The sequence below is a fragment of the Lepidochelys olivacea genome (genome assembly GCF_965140295.1).
Source record: "Lepidochelys olivacea isolate rLepOli2 genome assembly, chromosome: 9".
In the NCBI taxonomy this organism is placed as follows: domain Eukaryota; kingdom Metazoa; phylum Chordata; order Testudines; family Cheloniidae; genus Lepidochelys; species Lepidochelys olivacea.
The window spans coordinates 34430756-34451366 of NC_140419.1; the positions used below are offsets into that span (position 1 = coordinate 34430756).

A 20611-nucleotide genomic window follows, 5' to 3' on the forward strand; every position below is an offset into this window, starting at 1 on the left:
ATATATAATAAATGCATTTGGATATCAAATTAAAAAAATAACAAGAAAACAAGCTGTGACTTTAAATAATGCATATACCTGCACATGATTCTACTTCTTCTACTGAGGCATAAAAGAGCTAAATATATACCATCCGCTCCACATGAAATGGAACTGACAATTTCACCGCGTGCTTGGTAGAGGCATATTTTAAGTTGGCAGCTGATGTCACTGTTACAAGAGACAATAGATATTTCAGGTCAATCATGTGCAGCACCACATCAGTATTCAGGCATGCAGTAAATTACAAAAACAAGGATTATTGGAAAATAATGTCTTTGAGTAACACTGTATGTATGTATGTGCATACATACATAGAGAGAGAGCAGAGCCAGACTTTTTTGGGTTTTTTTGGCACATAAAAACTCCCATTGAATCCAGTTTTGGGATAGAGCCAAAATGGCGTTAAGAAATAAAGCACCTTTTCCTTAAGTCCCAGAGTAAAATTTTCAAAAGCACTTAAAGTGCAGGCACTTAAAAGCCCAAATCACATCTTATCTCTCAGAACAGGAGCTGAAGCATGCTTGAGAAGATAAAAAAATGGAGGTATACATTTTCACCAGGTTTTCAAAATGTCTCCTGACATCTATGCTGAATTCATTATGGCCATTCACCTATGTATATGTATGTATGTGTGTGTGTATATATATATATATATATATATATATATAAACATACCCATACACACACACATTTATATGGTTAGGAACATATTATCATTGTGGACACTTGCAAAATTCAAAGTTGTATGTGCTAAACAAAATCTGGCACCAGTATTTTCTAATGGTTTGTTGTATACACCATCTGCCTCCGTAATATACAACTCCTAAGAATCAACTAAAAGAAAGGGAGATTTTGTTCCTCTGTACAATTAACTATAACAGGCTCAGGAAATTATGTAACTATAGTATGTATTGCTAAAGGGTATTTTTATTACTTTATGGATTTGACATGTCCATTTCCTAATAAGTACATCTTAAAAGTTAGCCATGCATAAAACCCTGGTGACAGTGACACATTCTTCTGGCTGACATCCTCAAGCACAGAAATACTTTTCTTTGAAGTGTAATGGTGGAAAATATGTTTTTGTATTGGTGTAAAGAAGTTACATTATTAAAATAAAATAAACTCTTTTAAAGAGCAAAAAGTATTCTTCTTTGCACTTTTTTTGGTTCACACTGGGAGGGCTGAGTCTTTCCATCTGCTATGCTTGCTGTTACTACAGATGGTCATAATCTGTACATATGGTATGTACATATATAAGCTGAAATGAGTGCTACGTTAGGGTGGAACTGACATATAATATGCAGCAGAATGTCTAACTTCAGTATATTGGTGAAATGTACCATTTTCATTTTTTTAAAACTTTATACCTTTCTAAGTGAGTTTTACAGCTTATGGAAGTGAAGTAATATTGTCTAAGCCTAATGATAATGTGAGCAGGTGCTGAGAAAGCATTTCCCAAAGAGTCCTTCATGAACTAGGATAATCAAGTCCTTTGACTTCTGTTGGAAAAAAGAAAATGTTTTGTCTGTTGTAATTCATCCAGCCATATTAGCATTCAAAAGATGTCAATGTTCAGCCAGTTACTGTATTTTTTTTGTCTAAGAAGCCAGTGCCGTATGAGGTTTGAGCAGTCTTCCTGCGAGGTGCTACTCCCATTGACTGCAACAAAAGTTGAGGCACATAGGTCTTCAGTTGAATCAGACAGGGAATTTGTTCCTCCTCTGATTATTACAGAGCAATTGGCTGAGCAAATGAAGTTTGGCGCTAAACCTGGGGATTAAAGGTTAGTGTAGGATTTGGACTCTACCCTGAATCTGGACTGGAGTTTAGGTCAAGATGTATCAGCATTTAAATCTCAGACTGTTCTTCTGAGATTTCTGCCACATCCAAAAATAGGAGCAAGTCCAGTTTTGGGGCTTTTGCCTTGAATGCAGCTTACCACCAAAGCGGAGGATTCAGAATTGGCTCTCTTCTCCCCCACAAAAAATCCCCAAATTAAAAAAGGGTTGGATTTGGGGTTCCTGTTTTGGCCAATCTCTAGTATTCTACAGTGTCAAGTATGCTGTTGTTGCTTAAACAGATGATGATCAGAGCTGGTCAGACAATGGAAAAAAATACCCCTCTTTTCACCGTGAAACTGGCACTTTCCACAGAACCACGTCTAAAATTACCAGATGTTTTACTGATTCTGGCAGCTGCAGTGCCTGGTTAAGGCTAGAGAGAGCCCTTGAGTACCATTGGTTTATGAACCCTCTTCCCAAGATAAAAATATTCAGTTTCCATAAAGTTATTAGGTTCGTCTGGACATGCTAGAATCCTTTTGAGCCATGTGATCTTAAACCCATACACCACAAACTTAACCTGTTCCCAGCTGGTTGATTACAAATGTTTAATTTCCATTAATTTCCCTTTTCCAACCTTCCAGCTTTCTAGTAAATGAACTAAAGCTACATGCTGTAATAGGAAGAATTATATCTTACCTAATAGTAGTTGCTATGTAGTGCAAGGTGTCCTGTGTTGTGGACGTGGGAGTCATGCGGCAGGCAATGTGGAGGAGCATCATTACGCTAGCCGTTGCCAGATTTCCTCTCTGTTTTCCCATATCCATTACATTCTAGTGTAATGGCTACATTTGGCAATTTGACAAAGAGAATTTGTGTTGGAAAGATATAATGATTGCTCTTAATTCTCTTGCCTTTTCTTCTCCCATTTTAATGTCAGTACATTACTCCCATTTGACCTTATGACAGTTCTTTTTGTGTGATGAAAAGGTGCCATATCCAGCTACAAGTGTAGGAAATGTATTTATATTAATTACCTTTAAATTGTTTGCTAAATTTCTTAAGAAACCTTAGACTACCTTTTTTCTCTCTTTTTTTATTACAGGTTTGCTTTGTGAATGTAGATGCAAACAAAGATGACTGCAGTGATGAGCACTTAAAACAGGTATCAAATTAGGAAAGGCCTAATAATGTGCACAATACATATGTTCATGTTATTCACAGGATGGTGTGATGAGAACGAGAGAGAGAGACCCAAACCATATTCCTCGGCCCTATTCTCTCTTGTCCCCTCTCAAACTTTGCCAGGATTTGAAACCTAAACATGGATCTAAATTTTACAAATGGACACTCATTTTAATGTGGGCTGAATCAAAACTCTGGATTTGAAACCCCTCAAACAACAGTGTTTGAAATTCAGATTTGGATACAGTTCTACACGTGTGGCTTTATGCCCAACTCGGATGCCAGCTACTAGAATTTTGTGGTCTAAATTCACAATGCCTGTTTTGTAAGTGGAGTTTCTGCTAAGTCTTGGTTTTATAAAAGAAGTGTTTGTACATGTGTTGTAGTAGTTTATCTTGACACTGCAGTACATAAAATAGTGTCATGACGTCTTTTCCTCCTATCATCAAGCAAATCTTGAGGCCCTTTTACTCAGTTATTTACGTTTACTCAGCTGCTCAGTCTTATTCAGGCAAACTCCAGACTTTGGAGACTTTAGAGACTAGTTTAAAAAAATGTTTAAGGGCCTAAGGATTTGACTCATTGATTTCTGCTTATTTACTGAGCAGAAAACCAGGACACTCTTTATCAATTCATAAAACCAGCTGCACAGCTGGACATACAACTGAAAATGTGTGAAAATCCTCCTGAAATGCTCAAGTCAGTGGTTATGGGAAGAAGGGACATTTTGAAAGTGTGGCACAAAACTGAGCTTTTATATAGGGCCACAGAATGGAAGCTTAAACCTTCCCTTACTGCCTCCATCATCCCATGCTGGCATCAGAAATACATGACAAGTGAACACATTGAAGGAGGGGGGTTATTGGCCATACTCAAAGTGTTCCTCAGTGAAATACTGAAATTTGTTTGCTGGGGCCATTCTCAGTTCAGTTGAGAACTACCACATTATTTTCCTAATTGCCGTCTGCCAGTGATTCGCGAGAAGGAAGTCTTTCTACAAGCAGCTGTCGATAGCCTCAAGCTGTGGAAACTTAAACATCAAAAATATATACAGCTTCCATAGGCAAATAGATTTTTCTGTTGAATCAGTTGGTTAAGTGTGGATGCCAGATTGAAAGTTTAACTTCACTGAATCCACAGAAGTACTAAATTATTTTATTTATTTATTTACAACCTCAGTATTGTTTTTTAAAGAACTGATGCTATGTCAGGTCATGGGGATTGATTAATGAGCAAGAGAGCCTTGATAAAGGCCAGATCCTGACACCTGCACAAAACCCAAGTAAATGAGCTTTACGCAGCACATATTTGCAAAGGGCTAGTGTTAGAATCCTCTCCCACAAGCACAGATCACCATTGGAGACTCCTCACAGCAACATGGGGTTTGACCCATAGATCTACGTAGTGGTGCCTTCACTGGCCACGTCCCTAAGCTATCCACAGGCCCCTCCAGTACAGTGGTACAGAGAGAGTGGAACCTTACTTTGCAACATTCCCTCTCTCCTTGCATTCCCTCCACATCTGGGATACCCCATGCACTGAAAAATGCCAGGTCTGTTACCTCAGAGGCCCTACATATGTGGCCTTACATATGTCGCCTTTCGACAGACCACAGGATTTAGCCTTCTAGAAATAGAGTTACCAGTACGTAGTCTGAATGTTTCTTAGGTATAAGTGAAAACTAGTGGGTTTTCCTCTGTGGTTAATGAACATTTTAAAATATGTGCCACCAAGATAAAAGTTTATATATTATCTAACAGCCTCTAAAAGGAAGATCGGTCTGTATGCCTTTCTTTGTATAATTTACAATGACTGTAAAATCTACTTTTGACACTATGGATTTAAACAACATGCTAGTGCAGTGAAAATATTTAATAGAAGTATATAAAAGATCTTGGCATAACTGTGAGGCACAAAAATGTTTATATAAGTTGTACAGTGCCATGTGTTACATATTGGTGCTGTCTGTTAGCATTTCAAATCATCCTTTTGTCACCTATAAAATAGAGTCTATACTGTGCTATAGAATATGTTACAAGGGTTTCTTGGTTACAAATTTAAGAACATTCTTCCCAGACCTTTCCCTTTGATTCCAAGCAGGGGAAAAAAAAAAAAGATATTTAAAATGTCATGGTTTTCCAGCCTAAGTAATCTGATAAATATGGTAATTTAAGCAAGAGAAAATACAGAGAAAACACTATGATAACAGAAAAATTATCATGAAAAAAAGACAAGTACTTTTTGGGTACTAGACTAAAAATGTCAAAATGAATTGAAGCACCGAATTTAAGTTTTATATCAAATATTAATACTTGGTCATATCTGCAGATCAATGTACTGAGAAGTAGATTGTTCCCCGTAACTGAATTAGGTTTGCCAAGCCAGCCATTGGTATTAAGTCTAATTTAAATCAGTGTAAGGAGAAATGTCAGTACTGTAACCTTATCATTTTGAAGATAAAGAGGGGGGAAATGAAGTATCTTTGAACTGTATTGTAGTTAAAGCACAGGACTGGGTGTCAAGGTTCTGGATTCTTTTCATGGCTATGCCACTGATGTGCTGTACTTGGTCATGTATAAAGTGGAGATAATAATGGTTACGTGTCTCAGAGACACTGTGATGTTTAATTACTTATTGTTCATACAGCACGTTAAGAGCTTTAGGTAAGCTCTTTGGGGCAGGGAGTCTTATTTTGTTCTGCATTTGTACAGCACCTAGCACAGCAGGGTCCTGATCCATGGCAGGGGCTCCCAGGCGCTATTGCTATACAAATATTATAACAACAGAGCAACGTATCATCATCATTAGTAGTTTATCTGTGTTCAAATGTACTGTGCATATATGTAAAACACATGCCATATAGAAAGTTACTCTGTTTTCACATCACAAATGATAGGTTATGAAACCAAAGTATCTACAGAGTATATTAAATCTAAGAAATGGATGTTTAATTCAAATGGTGTATTGAATACATCATTGTAAATATAGATTTAAAACGGAATTAATTTCATAGGGCAAAATCCAGCAGATCTTTTTCCAGTAAAACTCCTTTTGATTTCTTGTTAATCATAAGCCTGAGTAGGAACTACAAGATTTAGCCCATACCAATAATTATTTAATCCTTTTGTATTTTACATATTAACACTATGTACACAGTAGTCCCGTTCACTCAGGAGCTATTCATAGTACAAAGGCCAAGACTTTTTATGGGCATGGGGACTGAACTGACCTCTGATCCCTAATGCTGTCATATTTCTAGGGCAGTGTGGGGACATTTGCACTGCCATTGCTGTAATTGTTTGGTACATAAATAGAGGACCTGCATTTTCAGTGCTGCCAATTCTAGTTCCGGTATGTTCTGAGAATTGAGTTCATTTTTAAAATGCATTTAAAAGGAATGCCTACCAAGTGTCCTTTAAATATTTATGGATGCAACAGGGTAACTCTGACCGGGGTGAAGTAGAGTGGTGTTATCTCAGCCATAATTTTCTTATTGCAGAGATTGATGAGTGTCTCTCCAAATCTCCCAAAACTTATCAGCTCTATGAATGTACAACCACCAAAAGAAAACGAAATAGTCCTGCTGAGTGGATTAACTTCAGGAAGCCTTCAGGCTGATTTTGAAGTTTCTCAGGTAGGCACTATTCATTTATCTTTAGGAACACATCGCAGCCATCAAGGATAGTGTATGCAATCTGAAAGAAAAGAATCTGCAAGCACAGAGCCAAGTGCTGGCTTGAGAACTACACAGGTATGTACACATAAAAAGAACAAGCTTAGCTGTTTAAACACCATTTATGCAGCTACATAGTTAAAAGTCCAAATCAGGGGGGAATTGGGGGCTGAGCTGAGATAGGAAGGGGTGGAGCCAGGGATCAGCCTGTTCCCCTCCAGATCCTATGGCTATCTAGGTGAGAGTTAATACTGCCGTAAGCATATTCACTCAAACTCTCATTCAGGACCCCTAATAGCTACTTCTGTGCAGCATCCTGAGAAAGCAGCCAATGGTGGCATAGCTCATTCAGGATCCTGCTTCCAGAGACAGTCGGGGCAGAAGGGCAGCATGGACAGGCAGGGGAGAGGATTTAATGCTTTGGATTCATGGGGGCGAGGGGGAGGGTGGGGCGTTAGAGCAGAGCTGCTGCAGATTCCCTTTTAAGTAAGGTCTTGCTCCTTCTTCCCACTGGCCAGCCTGCTCTAGCAATCCTCCCTGTCTCCATCCCCGGCCATACTGGCCTCATTAGGCACCTTTGAAAGGAATTCATGATGGTGCTTTAATATCCCTTGAGCTAAATTGTCTCGGGAATTCATTTGCCTGTGGGTACATTTAATTGCAGAATGGAAGAGCCTGAGAGCTATTAACCCCGTCAACGCTTGTCCCTGCTTTATTCTGCAACAGTAAAACTAATTGATTACTTTCTCCAACTAAGATACAAAAGTAAAGATTAGCATCCAACCCCTTCACTCCGATAGCTCTGGAATGCTCCAATGGCAGCAATGAGTTGCATGCCAAGAATTCCCAACTTCCAGCACCACATATAGATAGGAAGCAAATGTTAAATGGTAAATTAAAACAATTTTTAAACATAGATTTTAAAAGTGTAGCTGCTTGTTAGAGTGACAAATTTTTTGTGGCTCTATGTTATTCTCATAAGACTTTGTGCCTTTACATTCATACCTGTGCCAAGGAGAAAGGATGAAAATAGCTCCGTTTATTGGGCCTGATTCTGATCTCATTTATCCATGTGTAAATCAGGAGCAACTTCCTTAAATCCGTAGAGCTACACAGCAGGTGTAAAGCCTGTCTAAGTAAGATTAAAATCAGAACAGGTTACCTTCACTAGCAATGAGCAGCAGGGCCTGTGCACCCCTGTGAAATTAATTTGTGCACATAAATCTTGTGAAAGTGCCCTGTAATCTCTGTTACGAAGATCATTGCATTTTATGTCCTACTAATGTGCTACTTTTTAAAGACAAAATTGGTTGTTTATTGAGTTTACTTGCTATTTATACCTAATGGCTGCATTTAAAAAACATAAATAATGGCATGGTGCATTTTAAGTACCAAAGAGCTCCATTGCACCAGTAAGGAGCAATGAACAGCCACACCACTTCATAGTTGCTCCAGAAGGCGCAGGAGATCTGATGTCTGTTTGATGGCCTGTGAGTTTGGTGATCTCAATCCATTCTTCAGGATCCCAGTAAACAAGCGTTCATATCACAAAAAAGCACAGCTCCCTTGCTGGGAGGTCAGGACTGAAACAGAAATGGAAGCTGACCTAAACTTCTCACCTGAGAGGTGCTCTCTCCATGTCGGGATGAGGTGAAATAGCATTGGCATCAGGAAGCATTGTGCTAATTCGGTCCTTGTCATATTTGTCTATCTAGAAAAAGAATTTCAGGGATGTCATTCTTTTCACATGCATTAAATTCACACACACACACCTACCTCATTCACTTTGGTTCTACTCTGTTTCATTTCCTGACCCTTAAACACTAATAAAAAGAACGAGGAGTACTTGTGGCACCTTAGAGACTAACAAATTTATTTGGGCATAAGCTTTTGTGGGCTAAAACCCACTTAGAATATCAGGGTTGGAAGGGACCCCAGAAGGTCATCTAGTCCAACCCCCTGCTTGAAGCAGGACCAATTCCCAGTTAAATCATCCCAGCCAGGGCTTTGTCAAGCCTGACCTTAAAAATAACTAAGGAAGGAGATTCTACCACCTCCCTAGGTAACGCATTCCAGTGTTTCACCACCCTCTTAGTGAAAAAGTTTTTCCTAATATCCAATCTAAACCTCCCCCACTGCAACTTGAGACCATTACTCCTCGTTCTGTCATCTGCTACCATTGAGAACAGTCTAGAGCCATCCTCTTTGGAAACCCCTTTCAGGTATTGAAAGCAGCTATCAAATCCCCCCTCATTCTTCTCTTCTGCAGGCTAAACAATCCCAGCTCCCTCAGCCTCTCCTCATAAGTCATGTGTTCCAGACCCCTAATCATTTTTGTTGCCTTTCGCTGGACTCTCTCCAATTTATCCACATCCTTCTTGTAGTGTGGGGCCCAAAACTGGACACCGTACTCCAGATGAGGCCTCACCAATGTCGAATAGAGGGGAACGATCACGTCCCTCGATCTGCTCGCTATGCCCCTACTTATACATCCCAAAATGCCATTGGCCTTCTTGGCAACAAGGGCACACTGCTGACTCATATCCAGCTTCTCGTCCACTGTCACCCCTAGGTCCTTTTCCGCAGAACTGCTGCCTAGCCATTCAGTCCCTAGTCTGTAGCTGTGCATTGGGTTCTTCCATCCTAAGTGCAGGACCCTGCACTTATCCTTATTGAACCTCATCAGATTTCTTTTGGCCCAATCCTCCAATTTATCTAGGTCCTTCTGTATCCTATCCTCCCCTCCAGCATATCTACCACTCCTCCCAGTTTAGTATCATCCGCAAATTTGCTGAGAGTGCAATCCACACCATCCTCCAGATCATTTATGAAGATATTGAGCAAAACCGGCCCCAGGACCGACCCTTGAGGCACTCCACTTGATACTGGCTGCCAACTAGACATGGAGCCATTGATCACTACCCGTTGAGCCCGACAATCTAGCCAGCTTTCTACCCACCTTATAGTGCATTCATCCAGCCCATACTTCCTTAACTTGCTGACAAGAATACTGTGGGAGACCGTGTCAAAAGCTTTGCTAAAGTCAAGAAACAATACATCCACTGCTTTCCCTTCATCCACAGAACCAGTAATCTCATCATAAAAGGCGATTAGATTAGTCAGGCATGACCTTCCCTTGGTGAATCCATGCTGGCTGTTCCTGATCACTTTCCTCTCATGCAAGTGCTTCAGGATTGATTCTTTCAGGGACTGAGGTGAGGCTGACTGGCCTGTAGTTCCCAGGATCCTCCTTCTTCCCTTTTTTAAAGATTGGCACTACATTAGCCTTTTTCCAGTCATCCGGGACTTCCCCGGTTCGCCACGAGTTTTCAAAGATAATGGCCAATGGCTCTGCAATCACAGCCACCAATTCCTTCAGCACTCTCGGATGCAACTCGTCCGGCCCCATGGACTTGTGCACGTCCAGCTTTTCTAAATAGTCCCTAACCACCTCTGTCTCCACAGAGGGCTGGCCATCTCTTCCCCATTTTGTGATGCCCAGCGCAGCAGTCTGGGAGCTGACCTTGTTAGTGAAAACAGAGGCAAAAAAAGCATTGAGTACATTAGCTTTTTCCACATCCTCTGTCACTAGGTTGCCTCCCTCATTCAGTAAGGGGCCCACACTTTCCTTGGCTTTCTTCTTGTTGCCAACATACCTGAAGAAACCCTTCTTGTTACTCTTAACATCTCTTGCTAGCTGCAGCTCCAGGTGCGATTTGGCCCTCCTGATATCATTCCTACATGCCCGAGCAATATTTTTATACTCTTCCCCGTTCATATGTCCAACCTTCCACTTCTTGTAAGCTTCTTTTTTATGTTTAAGATCCGCTAGGATTTCACCGTTAAGCCAAGCTGGTCGCCTGCCATATTTACTATTCTTTCGACACATCGGGATGGTTTGTCCCTGTAACCTCAACAGGGATTCCTTGAAATACAGCCAGCTCTCCTGGACTCCTTTCCCCTTCAAGTTAGTCCCCCAGGGGATCCTGGCCATCCGTTCCCTGAGGGAGTCGAAGTCTGCTTTCCTGAAGTCCAGGGTCTGTATCCTGCTGCTTACCTTTCTTCCCTGCGTCAGGATCCTGAACTCAACCAACTCATGGTCACTGCCTCCCAGATTCCCATCCACTTTTGCTTCCCCCACTAATTCTACCCGGTTTGTGAGCAGCAGGTCAAGAAAAGAGCCCCCCCTAGTTGGCTCCTCTAGCACTTGCGCCAGGAAATTGTCCCCTACGCTTTCCAAAAACTTCCTGGATTGTCTATGCACCACTGTATTGCTCTCCCAGCAGATATCAGGAAAATTAAAGTCACCCATGAGAATCAGGGCATGCGATCTAGTAGCTTCTGTGAGCTGCCGGAAGAAAGCCTCATCTACCTCATCCCCCTGGTCCGGTGGTCTATAGCAGACTCCCACCACTACATCACTCTTGTTGCACACACTTCTAAACTTAATCCAGAGACACTCAGGTTTTTCTGCAGTTTCGTACCGGAGCTCTGAGCAGTCATACTGCTCCCTTACATACAGTGCTACTCCCCCACCTTTTCTGCCCTGCCTGTCCTTCCTGAACAGTTTATAACCATCCATGACAGTACTCCAGTCATGTGAGTTATCCCACCAAGTCTCTGTTATTCCGATCACGTCATAGTTCCTTGACATCACCAGGACCTCCAGTTCTCCCTGCTTGTTTCCAAGGCTTTGTGCATTTGTATATAAGCACTTGAGATAACCTGTTGATCGCCCCTCATTCCCAGTATGAGGCAGGAGCCCTCCCCTCACAGACATTCCTGTCTGTGCTTCCTCCCGGTTTCCCGCTTTCCCACTTACCTCAGGGCTTTGGTCTCCTTCCCCCGGTGAACCTAGTTTAAAGCCCTCCTCACTAGGTTAGCCAGCCTGCTGGCAAAGATGCTCTTCCCTCTCTTCGTAAGATGGAGCCCGTCTCTGCCCAGCACTCCTCCTTCATGGAACACCATCCCATGGTCAAAGAATCCAAAGCCTTCTCTCCGACACCACCTGCGTAGCCATTCGTTGACTTCCACGATTCGACGGTCCCTACCTAGGCCTTTTCCTTCCACGGGGAGGATGGACGAGAACACCACTTGTGCCTCCAACTCCTTTATCCTTCTTCCTAGAGCCACGTAGTCCGCAGTGATCCGCTCAAGGTCATTCTTGGCAGTATCATTGGTGCCCACGTGGAGAAGCAGGAAGGGGTAGCGATCTGAGGGCTTGATGAGTCTCGGCAGTCTCTCCGTCACATCGCGAATCTTAGCCCCTGGCAAGCAACAGACTTCTCGGTTTTCCCGGTCAGGGCGGCAGTTAGATGACTCAGTCCCCCGGAGGAGAGAGTCCCCGACCACCACCACCCGCCTCCTTCTCTTGGGAGTGGTGGTCGTGGAACCCCCAACCTCAGGACATCGCATCTCATGCCTTCCAACCAGCGGAGTCTCCTTCTGCTTTCTCGCCCCAGACATATCATCTGGTCCACTCTCCGCAACGATACCTGTGGAGAGAACATGAAAGCGGTTAGTTACCTGTGTCCGCGTTGCTGGAACCTGGACATTCCGCTTACCTCTTCTGGGGGTCACATGTTGCCAAGCTTCTTCACTGGCCTCTTGGCTTCTCTGTGCAACCTGCTCTATATCTTTATCGGATGCATGCAGTGGAAAATACAGTAGGAAGATAGATAGATAGATATACACACACAGAGAGAACATGAAAAAATGGGGGTTGCCATACCAATTCTAATGAGTCTAATCAATCAAGGTGGGCTATTCTCAGCAGGAGGAAAAAAAACTTTTGTAGTGATAATCAGGATGGCCCATTTCAAACAGTTGATAAGAAGGTGTGAGTAACAATTGGAGAAAAATTAGCATGGGGAAATAGTTTTACTTTGTGTAATGACCCATCCACTCCCAGTCTTTATTCAAGCCTAATTTAATGGTGTCCAGTTTGCAAATTAATTCCAGTTCTGCAGTTTCTCGTTGGAGTCTATTTTTGAAGTTTTTTTGTTGAAGAATTGTGACTTTTAGGTCTGTAATTGAGTGTCCAGGGAGGCTGAAGTGTTTTAGCCCATGAAAGCTTATGCCCAAATAAATTTGTTAGTCTCTAAGGTGCCACAAGTACTCCTCGTTCTTTTTGCTGATACAGACTAACATGGCTACCACTCGGAAACCTTAAACACTAATGTAACACTGCAAATTGTGTACTGGGACATTTGCAGAGGAATGTTTATATCTAAACATACACCTGGTTTTATTGATTTTTTTGCTGTGTAAATTTCAGGAAAACGTATTACATTTTCAATCTAAAACTTACATTTTCAATCAAAGCTGACAGCGTCCTAATGAAGTAATACATACGTCTTTTCTTCATATTTTTATATTTTGAAGTAATACAAATTGACTCTCATTCACTGTTTCACATTACTTTATTATTTTGCATTTTTTCATAGTACTCTTTGTACTAAATCGGAATTCAATGGTAGCTTCTTAGCGACAAGTAATCTCAAAGCCTGTCAATCTTGTGCCCTCTCAGGTGCTAACAAATTTATTCATGCAGTTTTTCCACTCAAACATATTGTGTAGCTCGAAGGGGAAAACAGACCAGTTAAATGTGCTGTTACAGTATAACACTAATCCCAAGACTTTTACACTTAGATACTTATCTTACAGTGGCACCCAAAGGCGAGTCAGGACAGGGCTGTAATGTTCTGTACAAACCCATAGAAAGACACAGATACAGCTCTGAAGAGCTTTCAGTCTAAGGTCCCACTCCTGCAATCAGAGCTACACAGGCTGACTCCTTCACTCACATGAATAATTCACTCCAACTGAAGTCAAAAGAGAGGACGGAGGGTCTTGTTGTTAAGGCATGTGGATGGGGACTTGAGAGCTGGCTTCACATTTTAGCTCTGCCACAAACTCTGTATATGAGCTGGAGCAAGTTAGTTAGACCCAGGCCTCAACGTTATTTTGGTACTTAGCTCCCATTAGGCATCTAAATATCTATGAGGATCTGGGCCTTAATCTCTCTGGGCCTTAGTTTCCCACTGTACTTTCTTTCTCCCATCCTTTGTCTTTGGCTTCCATGGTAAAGCTCTTCACTGTCTCTTACTATGTAGTACTTAACAAATCTTATTTGGGGTTCCTAGGTGCTAGTGTAATATAAATAATTAATAATGGTGCTTTGCACAGGCACAAGGCTAAGGGAAAGGAATACAGAGTATATACAGTTTTAAAATATTGTATTTTAATATTATAATAGGTAAATAGCCCCATCCCTAACTACCTTGCAAACTAGTCATCCACAAGGGTGATTTGTTATACGCATCACAGTAGAAATGGTCTTGAAGAAGAATGTACAACCTACACAAACCATTCCTTAAACAGCTTAATAACATTCAGAAACACGTGTATGTTAATAATGGAGAGGGTTGCTAACTTCGACAGAGCCAAAGGCAAGTAGAACAATATGCCATTAAAAGGACAAGAAACTGAATTAAGGGTAAGCGATTTGGTAACTTTAAAAAAAAAAAGTAGTCTGACTACAGCAGAGTGCTTTCTTACACCCGATTTACGTAAAACACTTTTGTAACTGAAAATGTCATGTCAAACAGTCTCATATTTGGCATCAATGTAACTGCACAGTATGTTGAAAACATCTAATTCACAAGTTTTATTGCTTCTTTACAACAGACCGTTCCTGTATAATTATAAGGGGAAAAGGGAAAAAAAATCATTTTCAATTAAATAACTGTTTGATATTATTTTTCCCTCTAGTGTCCTTGGCTGGCAGATGTATGTTTGGTTCAGTGTGCAAGGGGGAACAGAAAAAACAGCATAGGCTGCATCATCTTTGAAATAAACAAGTTTCTGATTGGACTGGAGCTTGTGCAGGAGAGACAGCTGCAGATAGAAACTAATATCTTAAAGCCTGAGGATGATACAAACTGTTCAGTGTCCTCAATAGAAGAAGATTTTCTCACAGCATCTGAGCACCTTGAAGATGAGAATGAGGCTGATGAATATAAAAATGGTAAAAGCAATGTAACTGACCATAAGTTTGTTATTGTTAAGTACTGCAAAATACTTTGGGTAATGTTCATATAAATTGCACTTGACATTAATTGATGCATACATTTAATTGCAGTATAGAAGAGGGATAATTGGAGAGATAAAAGTCATTTATTTTTTTTAAATTTTTGCTCAAGAGATAGGGAACATGGTATTTGTATGCTAATTGTACAGTACAACACATTAATACAGTCACCTTTTAGAAAATGACAGCTGGTTATCTAAAGGCTAATGTGTCATTTTTATTTGTACAGGTCATGAAAATGTACATCTCACAGAACCTGCATCAGATATCAGAAAGCATAAAGGAAAGGGACTTGAGCACCTACATTATAGGAAGACCACGCTGCCATTTGCCCTTGATGACAACTGCTTTAATAAAGAAAACTTAACTTCTGCTAAAAACTCTGCTGATTCAGAAGACGCACTGAATATTGTGGCTGAAGACAGCATCTTACAAACTGTGGATAAGTCCATCCAGCAACTACAGTGGAAGAATGATTTAGCTGGAAGAGTTAGGTCATCCCCTAATACTAATAGCCTGGAAAGATCCCTTACAGATAAGACTGAAAATTCCTATCCAGTATGCACTTCAGAAGGTGTATCTTTGACCAGAATGGCTAAGGAAGAACGAGCTTCTCAGTGTGTCACAATAGCAAAACAAAACAATAAGCTAGACACAGAGGAGCATACGGGTGAAAGGAAACCTCATCTTCCTTTGCAAAATGAGCAAGCAATGACAGGTCAATATGCTACAAATTTAGCAGAGTCTGTTCTGCAAGATGCATTTATTAGATTGTCCCAATCTCAACCTACTTTTACCAAGGAGGCTGCTATTAGCATCTCTGTAGGAAACTCCTTAAGTTCAGCAACTTGTACAACAGAAGACATAACTTCCCAATCATGGAATGAACTTCCAAAAATTGTCATAGTTCAAAGTCCAGACAGCTGTGAAAATACATCAGAATGGCCTGGGTCTGGTTTCCCAAATCTGTGCCATTGGTCTGAGTCAGAAAGTTCTGCTGAAATTTCAGATTACCTGCAGGAAGAGAATTCCAAAGGACACACCCAGAGTGCACTGGAAGTAGCTTTGGCTTGTGCAGCCACAGTTATTGGAACCATTTCAAGCCCCCACGCTGCAGAAAGACTCAAAAGAGAACAAGAAGCCACAGACTCTAAAACCAAAACAGTTGATAATGAAGAGGAACAGATAAAATCTTCACGAGTACTTGATAACTGTGCAGATACAGAATATTCATTTCCATCTGCTTTGTGTGGTATGACTCAAGTAGCAAGTGCTGTAGCAGTCTGTGGTCTTGGTGAAACAAAGGAAGATAAATACCCTGCAACTTCAAGTGGACTCTTATCTGCAGCTGAGACTTCTGCAGCTGTTACCCTTCATTGTAGTATAGCCATAGGAAGCAGCATGGAGAAGTTGAACAAGAGCATTGCAGAGGCATTGCTCAAAGAGGCATCCATGATTTTGACAAAGCCCAGTATATACAGAAATGTAGGGGACTTCATTGAGTCCGTAAATGGAAAAATTATTGAAACAGCAACAAGGCCTCGGATTTCACCGTTAGATGAAGTAATTTGCGATGAACTCGCACAAAATGTATCAAATGTTATTCTGCGGCATTCTATGGAAGAAGTTAGGAAGAAAAGACAGCTACATCCTGGTTCAGACAATAACTCAGACTTCAGTACACAGGACATGTTTATGGAGACTGCCAATGAACTGCTTTTTAATGTGATATATTTCACTTGCAAGAAGATGAGAGAGATTGCACAGGTTGGTGAGTGTTCACTTCTCTTCTCTGAGGACAAAGACAGATGGAGGGTAACAGAAACAGAAAGCCACGCAACACAGACAACAGCTACTCAACCATCACAGCAAGCCCCAGATCACACCAGTGAACCACTTAGTACTTTTTACGGTGCTAATGCTGGCAAAGATCTTGTAAATTTGACAAATACAAAGAAAGATAAGGAGGAAGGCGTGCCAAATACCATGGAAAGTGCCACACTGCATTCAGACCTGCTGTGTAGTGTCAGTGGGCATAACTCACTGGTTGTCAAAACATCCCCCAAGAAAAGATATCTGAAAAGAGCCACAAGAGATTGCGACAGATCCCCATATCAAAGCAAGACTGACCTCAGGTCTTTTTCAGACAGAGAAAACACACTTACAATCAATGAATGCAGACATGGTTTTCAAGAGCAGTTATCTTCTGATGTTATTGTGAACACAGAAAACCAGAGCAAACATAAGTGTGATACTGTGCTAAATAATGAAGTCCAAGTTAGTGTGTCTTTATTAGGTAATCACATCTTGCTTCCTTCTCAGCCTGTGCTACAGGTAAAACATCCAAGGGATACATACTGTGTAACAGATTTTGCAGAAGAATTAGCAGAAACCGTGGTCTCCATGGCAACAGAAATAGCTGCCATTTGTCTTGAAAACTCAAATGGTAAGCAACCTTGGTTCTGTGCATGGAAAAGAGGAAATGAATATCTGGTGACCCAGAGTTTATCATGCAGAACTATAAAAAGGAAGAAGGAATCGCAGCCCAATGGCTCAGTTGTTAGGAAGCACAGGCCACCTAGACTGAGTGAGATCAAAAGGAAAACAGATGAGCATCCAGAACTAAAGGAAAGACTGATGAACAGAGTAGTGGATGAATCCATCAACCTTGAAGATACTCCAGAATCTGTCAGTATCTTTGCAAATGAAGTGGCTGCTAAAATTATGAACCTAACCGAGCTATCCATGGTTGATAATGTCTGGCAGGGTCCAAACCATCCCAGAAACAGGTTGCACTGTGAAAGATGGGGCCGTGCCAAGGGGTCCAGCTGTGAGAGCATACCAGAAGAGGATTCAGATTCCAAAAGATCTATAAATACTTTGGGCCCAATTAATATTTTAAGTCAGCCGGGAAGCCAGACTAGTTCTGTCTCTAAGCAGTCTAGTTGTGAAAGTATTACAGATGAATTTTCAAGATTTATGGTGAACCAGATGGAAAATGAAGGGAGAGGGTTTGATTTATTACTGGACTACTATGCAGGAAAAAATGCAAGCAGCATTCTAACTTCTGCCTTGCAACAGGTATCCAGGAAAAACGGCCACCTCAACGTGAGACCAAGCTGCCCATCCAAACAGTCTAGCACAGAAAGCATCACAGAAGAGTTTTATAGGTATATGCTAAGGGAAATAGAAAAGGAAAATAAAGATGACGCGTCTTCCATCAGGAGTTCAAAGGAGTGGAGTGGAAGCTTGTTACCACCTTCTCCACGATCACCGTTTTGTTTTAGACAATCCTCTATGCCTGACAGCAGATCATCAGGTTCCAGGCTAACAGTGAATGCACCAATCAAAGCAAAATCTTTAGATGGCTTTGCTCACAACAGCCACCAGGATTCCTTAAGTGTACAGCAGGTCAGCACTGTGTCTTCTTCAGGTCTTTGCAAGTCAGACTCATGCCTATACCAAAGATGTAGGACTGACCAGGTGACAGACATGCTGATTCATGAGACATGGACAAGCTCAATTGAATCTCTAATGCGTAAGAACAAGATTATAGGGGATGAGGCAGAGGTTACAGATGCTGATCAATTCCCCAGTGATTCCCCACTGCATGTAGAACAATATGCAAACAGACTGGCTGCAAATATTGTTGAAAGTGGGAAAACATTAATTGTCATCCATCAAGATTCCTTTGACTATACAAACCAGGAACATGTAGCAGAAGGCAGATTTCTCCCAAGTGTGACTCAAAGTCAGTCTAAACCCACAAGGGACAGAATAAATTTAGATGGGAAAAAAGAACAACTCACAACCCATGGATCCCTCCAGGGAAGCCATATAGGCTCTTCTGCTTTCCTGAGGGAAGTGCCTTTGATTCAGATAGAAACTGATCAAAGAGAAGAGCTGAATAAAGACTTAGAGCCCTTAACTTCTAGTATCATCCCCGCTGGGGAAACAAAGGAGCATCTGAACAAAGAAAAACCTCCAGCAGCATATTCTGGGAAGCACATGGTTTCAAGCTCCGTGATAAATACCAGGTAAGTGACAGAAAAAGACAAGTCAAGACACTGCTTTGTTTTTAAACTTTAACAGTATACAGTGGTTTCCGGGAGGGGTCTGGTGGGAGGAACTTAGCTTTTTGAAATATATTGGAGTTAATTTCCTATTACAGCAAACCTAATGAGGGAAACAAATTGAAATACTATTAATTGCCAAAAAAGACCTGTGTGTACAAGGACAGTAATTATATTACTGAGGTGCGCTTCTAACACCACAGGACACATAGAGCTGAACTCTGACTGTGAAATGGTTTATGCCTGAAAACCGAAGGTGGGAGGGAGTAAAAGGCTTAAACTATTTCAGCCTGGTTTGCACTGCCCTCCAGACCCATAGAGTTGACATTGTCCATGTCCTCTATGTTTTGAGTCACAGACAAGGCCAGATCTAGGAATGTGTGTTTTAGTGTGGACCTTATTGGTTCACCTGATGCCACTCTGCCTTCTCTCCTGTACCGATTAATCCTGCCTTGGCAAAAATCATCTTCACAGGTAACCATGTGGACATGCACAGCTGGCTAACACCTAGGCTTAAACTAATGCTGCTTTTGTAAAAACAAAGAGAGCAGAATTTGGCCTTGAACTGTCTGTTCTGTTCATTCACATAACTAGTTACTTATGTGCCTGGAAAGAAGAATTAGACCTCTTACAACTAGATAGTCAGCTCTGTGATTACATCTGTAGGGATGGGTATCTTGACAAACCTTGAGCAGGAAACAGGCCTCATTGAGCTGCAGCTCTTCTGTAGTGAAATGAAAAGCTTGGCTTCTTTGGTTCAAAGCATGGTTTTTCCTCTATTGAAGAATGCTAAATCTGCTTCTGTCTTGGTTTAGGAAAAATACAAGTCCTGCTATCTTGTAGCACAATCCAAAGGTAGAGAGCCTAATTTTAGTGTGTGTTGATCCTAGTTTCCACTGGCAATAAAGCAGCTGTATACTTTTACCAGTAACTGCCCACACAAACAGGTGATTCTGTGGCAGGAGTGGAGACAGTGTGCAAATGTGGGTTGCACTCACTCAGTTACCACTGCATAGTTCGCAAAAGCACAACTTGAAACCTGGTTTTTGCAAACTTAGCCCTAAATAAAGTCTTACAATGGAAGACCTAATTATTTTCTTGGCTGTCCAGAAACAAAAGATAAGAGTTAGTCACTCATATGAGTCAGCAGAATTTTGCAAGGCTGTCTTGATGTAACTTGACATAACAATTGAATGATGAATTGGATGCTCAAGAGTTGCTGAATAGAGGGGATTTTCATCCACTGAATTGGCTCTGGATTTCAGGAAACTCAGAATACCCAGAAGCCTGTAGTTTTGGAGATTAACTTCAGAGGGAGTAAATTCAGGGTCTGGTTGAATGTAGTTACATATTTATTGTTATAGAGTTTTAACACCCAGTTTACTGCAATGGGTAATCCTATGTTTTGACCAACCAACTCTATCTGAACTGCTCCTTCTGTACAGTATAGAGATTTAAAGCACTAGACACTGAACTATTATGAATATCTTGGTGGACAATCCACTCAGCAAATGTGTGCCTGCTTCTGATGTGGTTAAAGATACTGTTTGCTCTTTCCTCAGGATGAAACCTGAGTTTTGTAAGGTTCTCCATGAAGACAGATGTGGGAATTTTGTGACTTATGTAGCTCATGTGTGGTTGTAACAGGACTTGTTAATGGAGAAAGGAATAAGAGACCTTGACTGAAATCCTGGATCCATTAAAGTCGATGAAAAAATTCCCATTGACTTCAGTGAGGCCAGGATTTCACTCCTTGTCACTG

At 41.2% G+C, this 20611-nt stretch overlaps 1 protein-coding gene across 7 annotated transcripts in view; it reads left to right on the forward strand.

Moving 5' to 3' along the window:
* Positions 1 to 20611, forward strand: part of SPHKAP (SPHK1 interactor, AKAP domain containing) — a 105561-nt gene that overhangs the window by 69848 nt on the left and 15102 nt on the right. For 6 of the 7 annotated variants that reach the window (XM_084640197.1, XM_084640198.1, XM_084640202.1 and 3 more), the window contains 4 exons: positions 2932 to 2991; positions 6511 to 6645; positions 14458 to 14713; positions 15006 to 18813. In XM_084640197.1, the coding sequence (XP_084496323.1) occupies positions 2932 to 2991; positions 6511 to 6645; positions 14458 to 14713; positions 15006 to 18813 (4259 nt within the window). Of the gene's footprint in view, positions 1 to 2931; positions 2992 to 6510; positions 6646 to 14457; positions 14714 to 15005; positions 18814 to 20611 lie in introns of those variants that run through there. The other variant, XM_084640203.1, reaches the window with a different exon arrangement.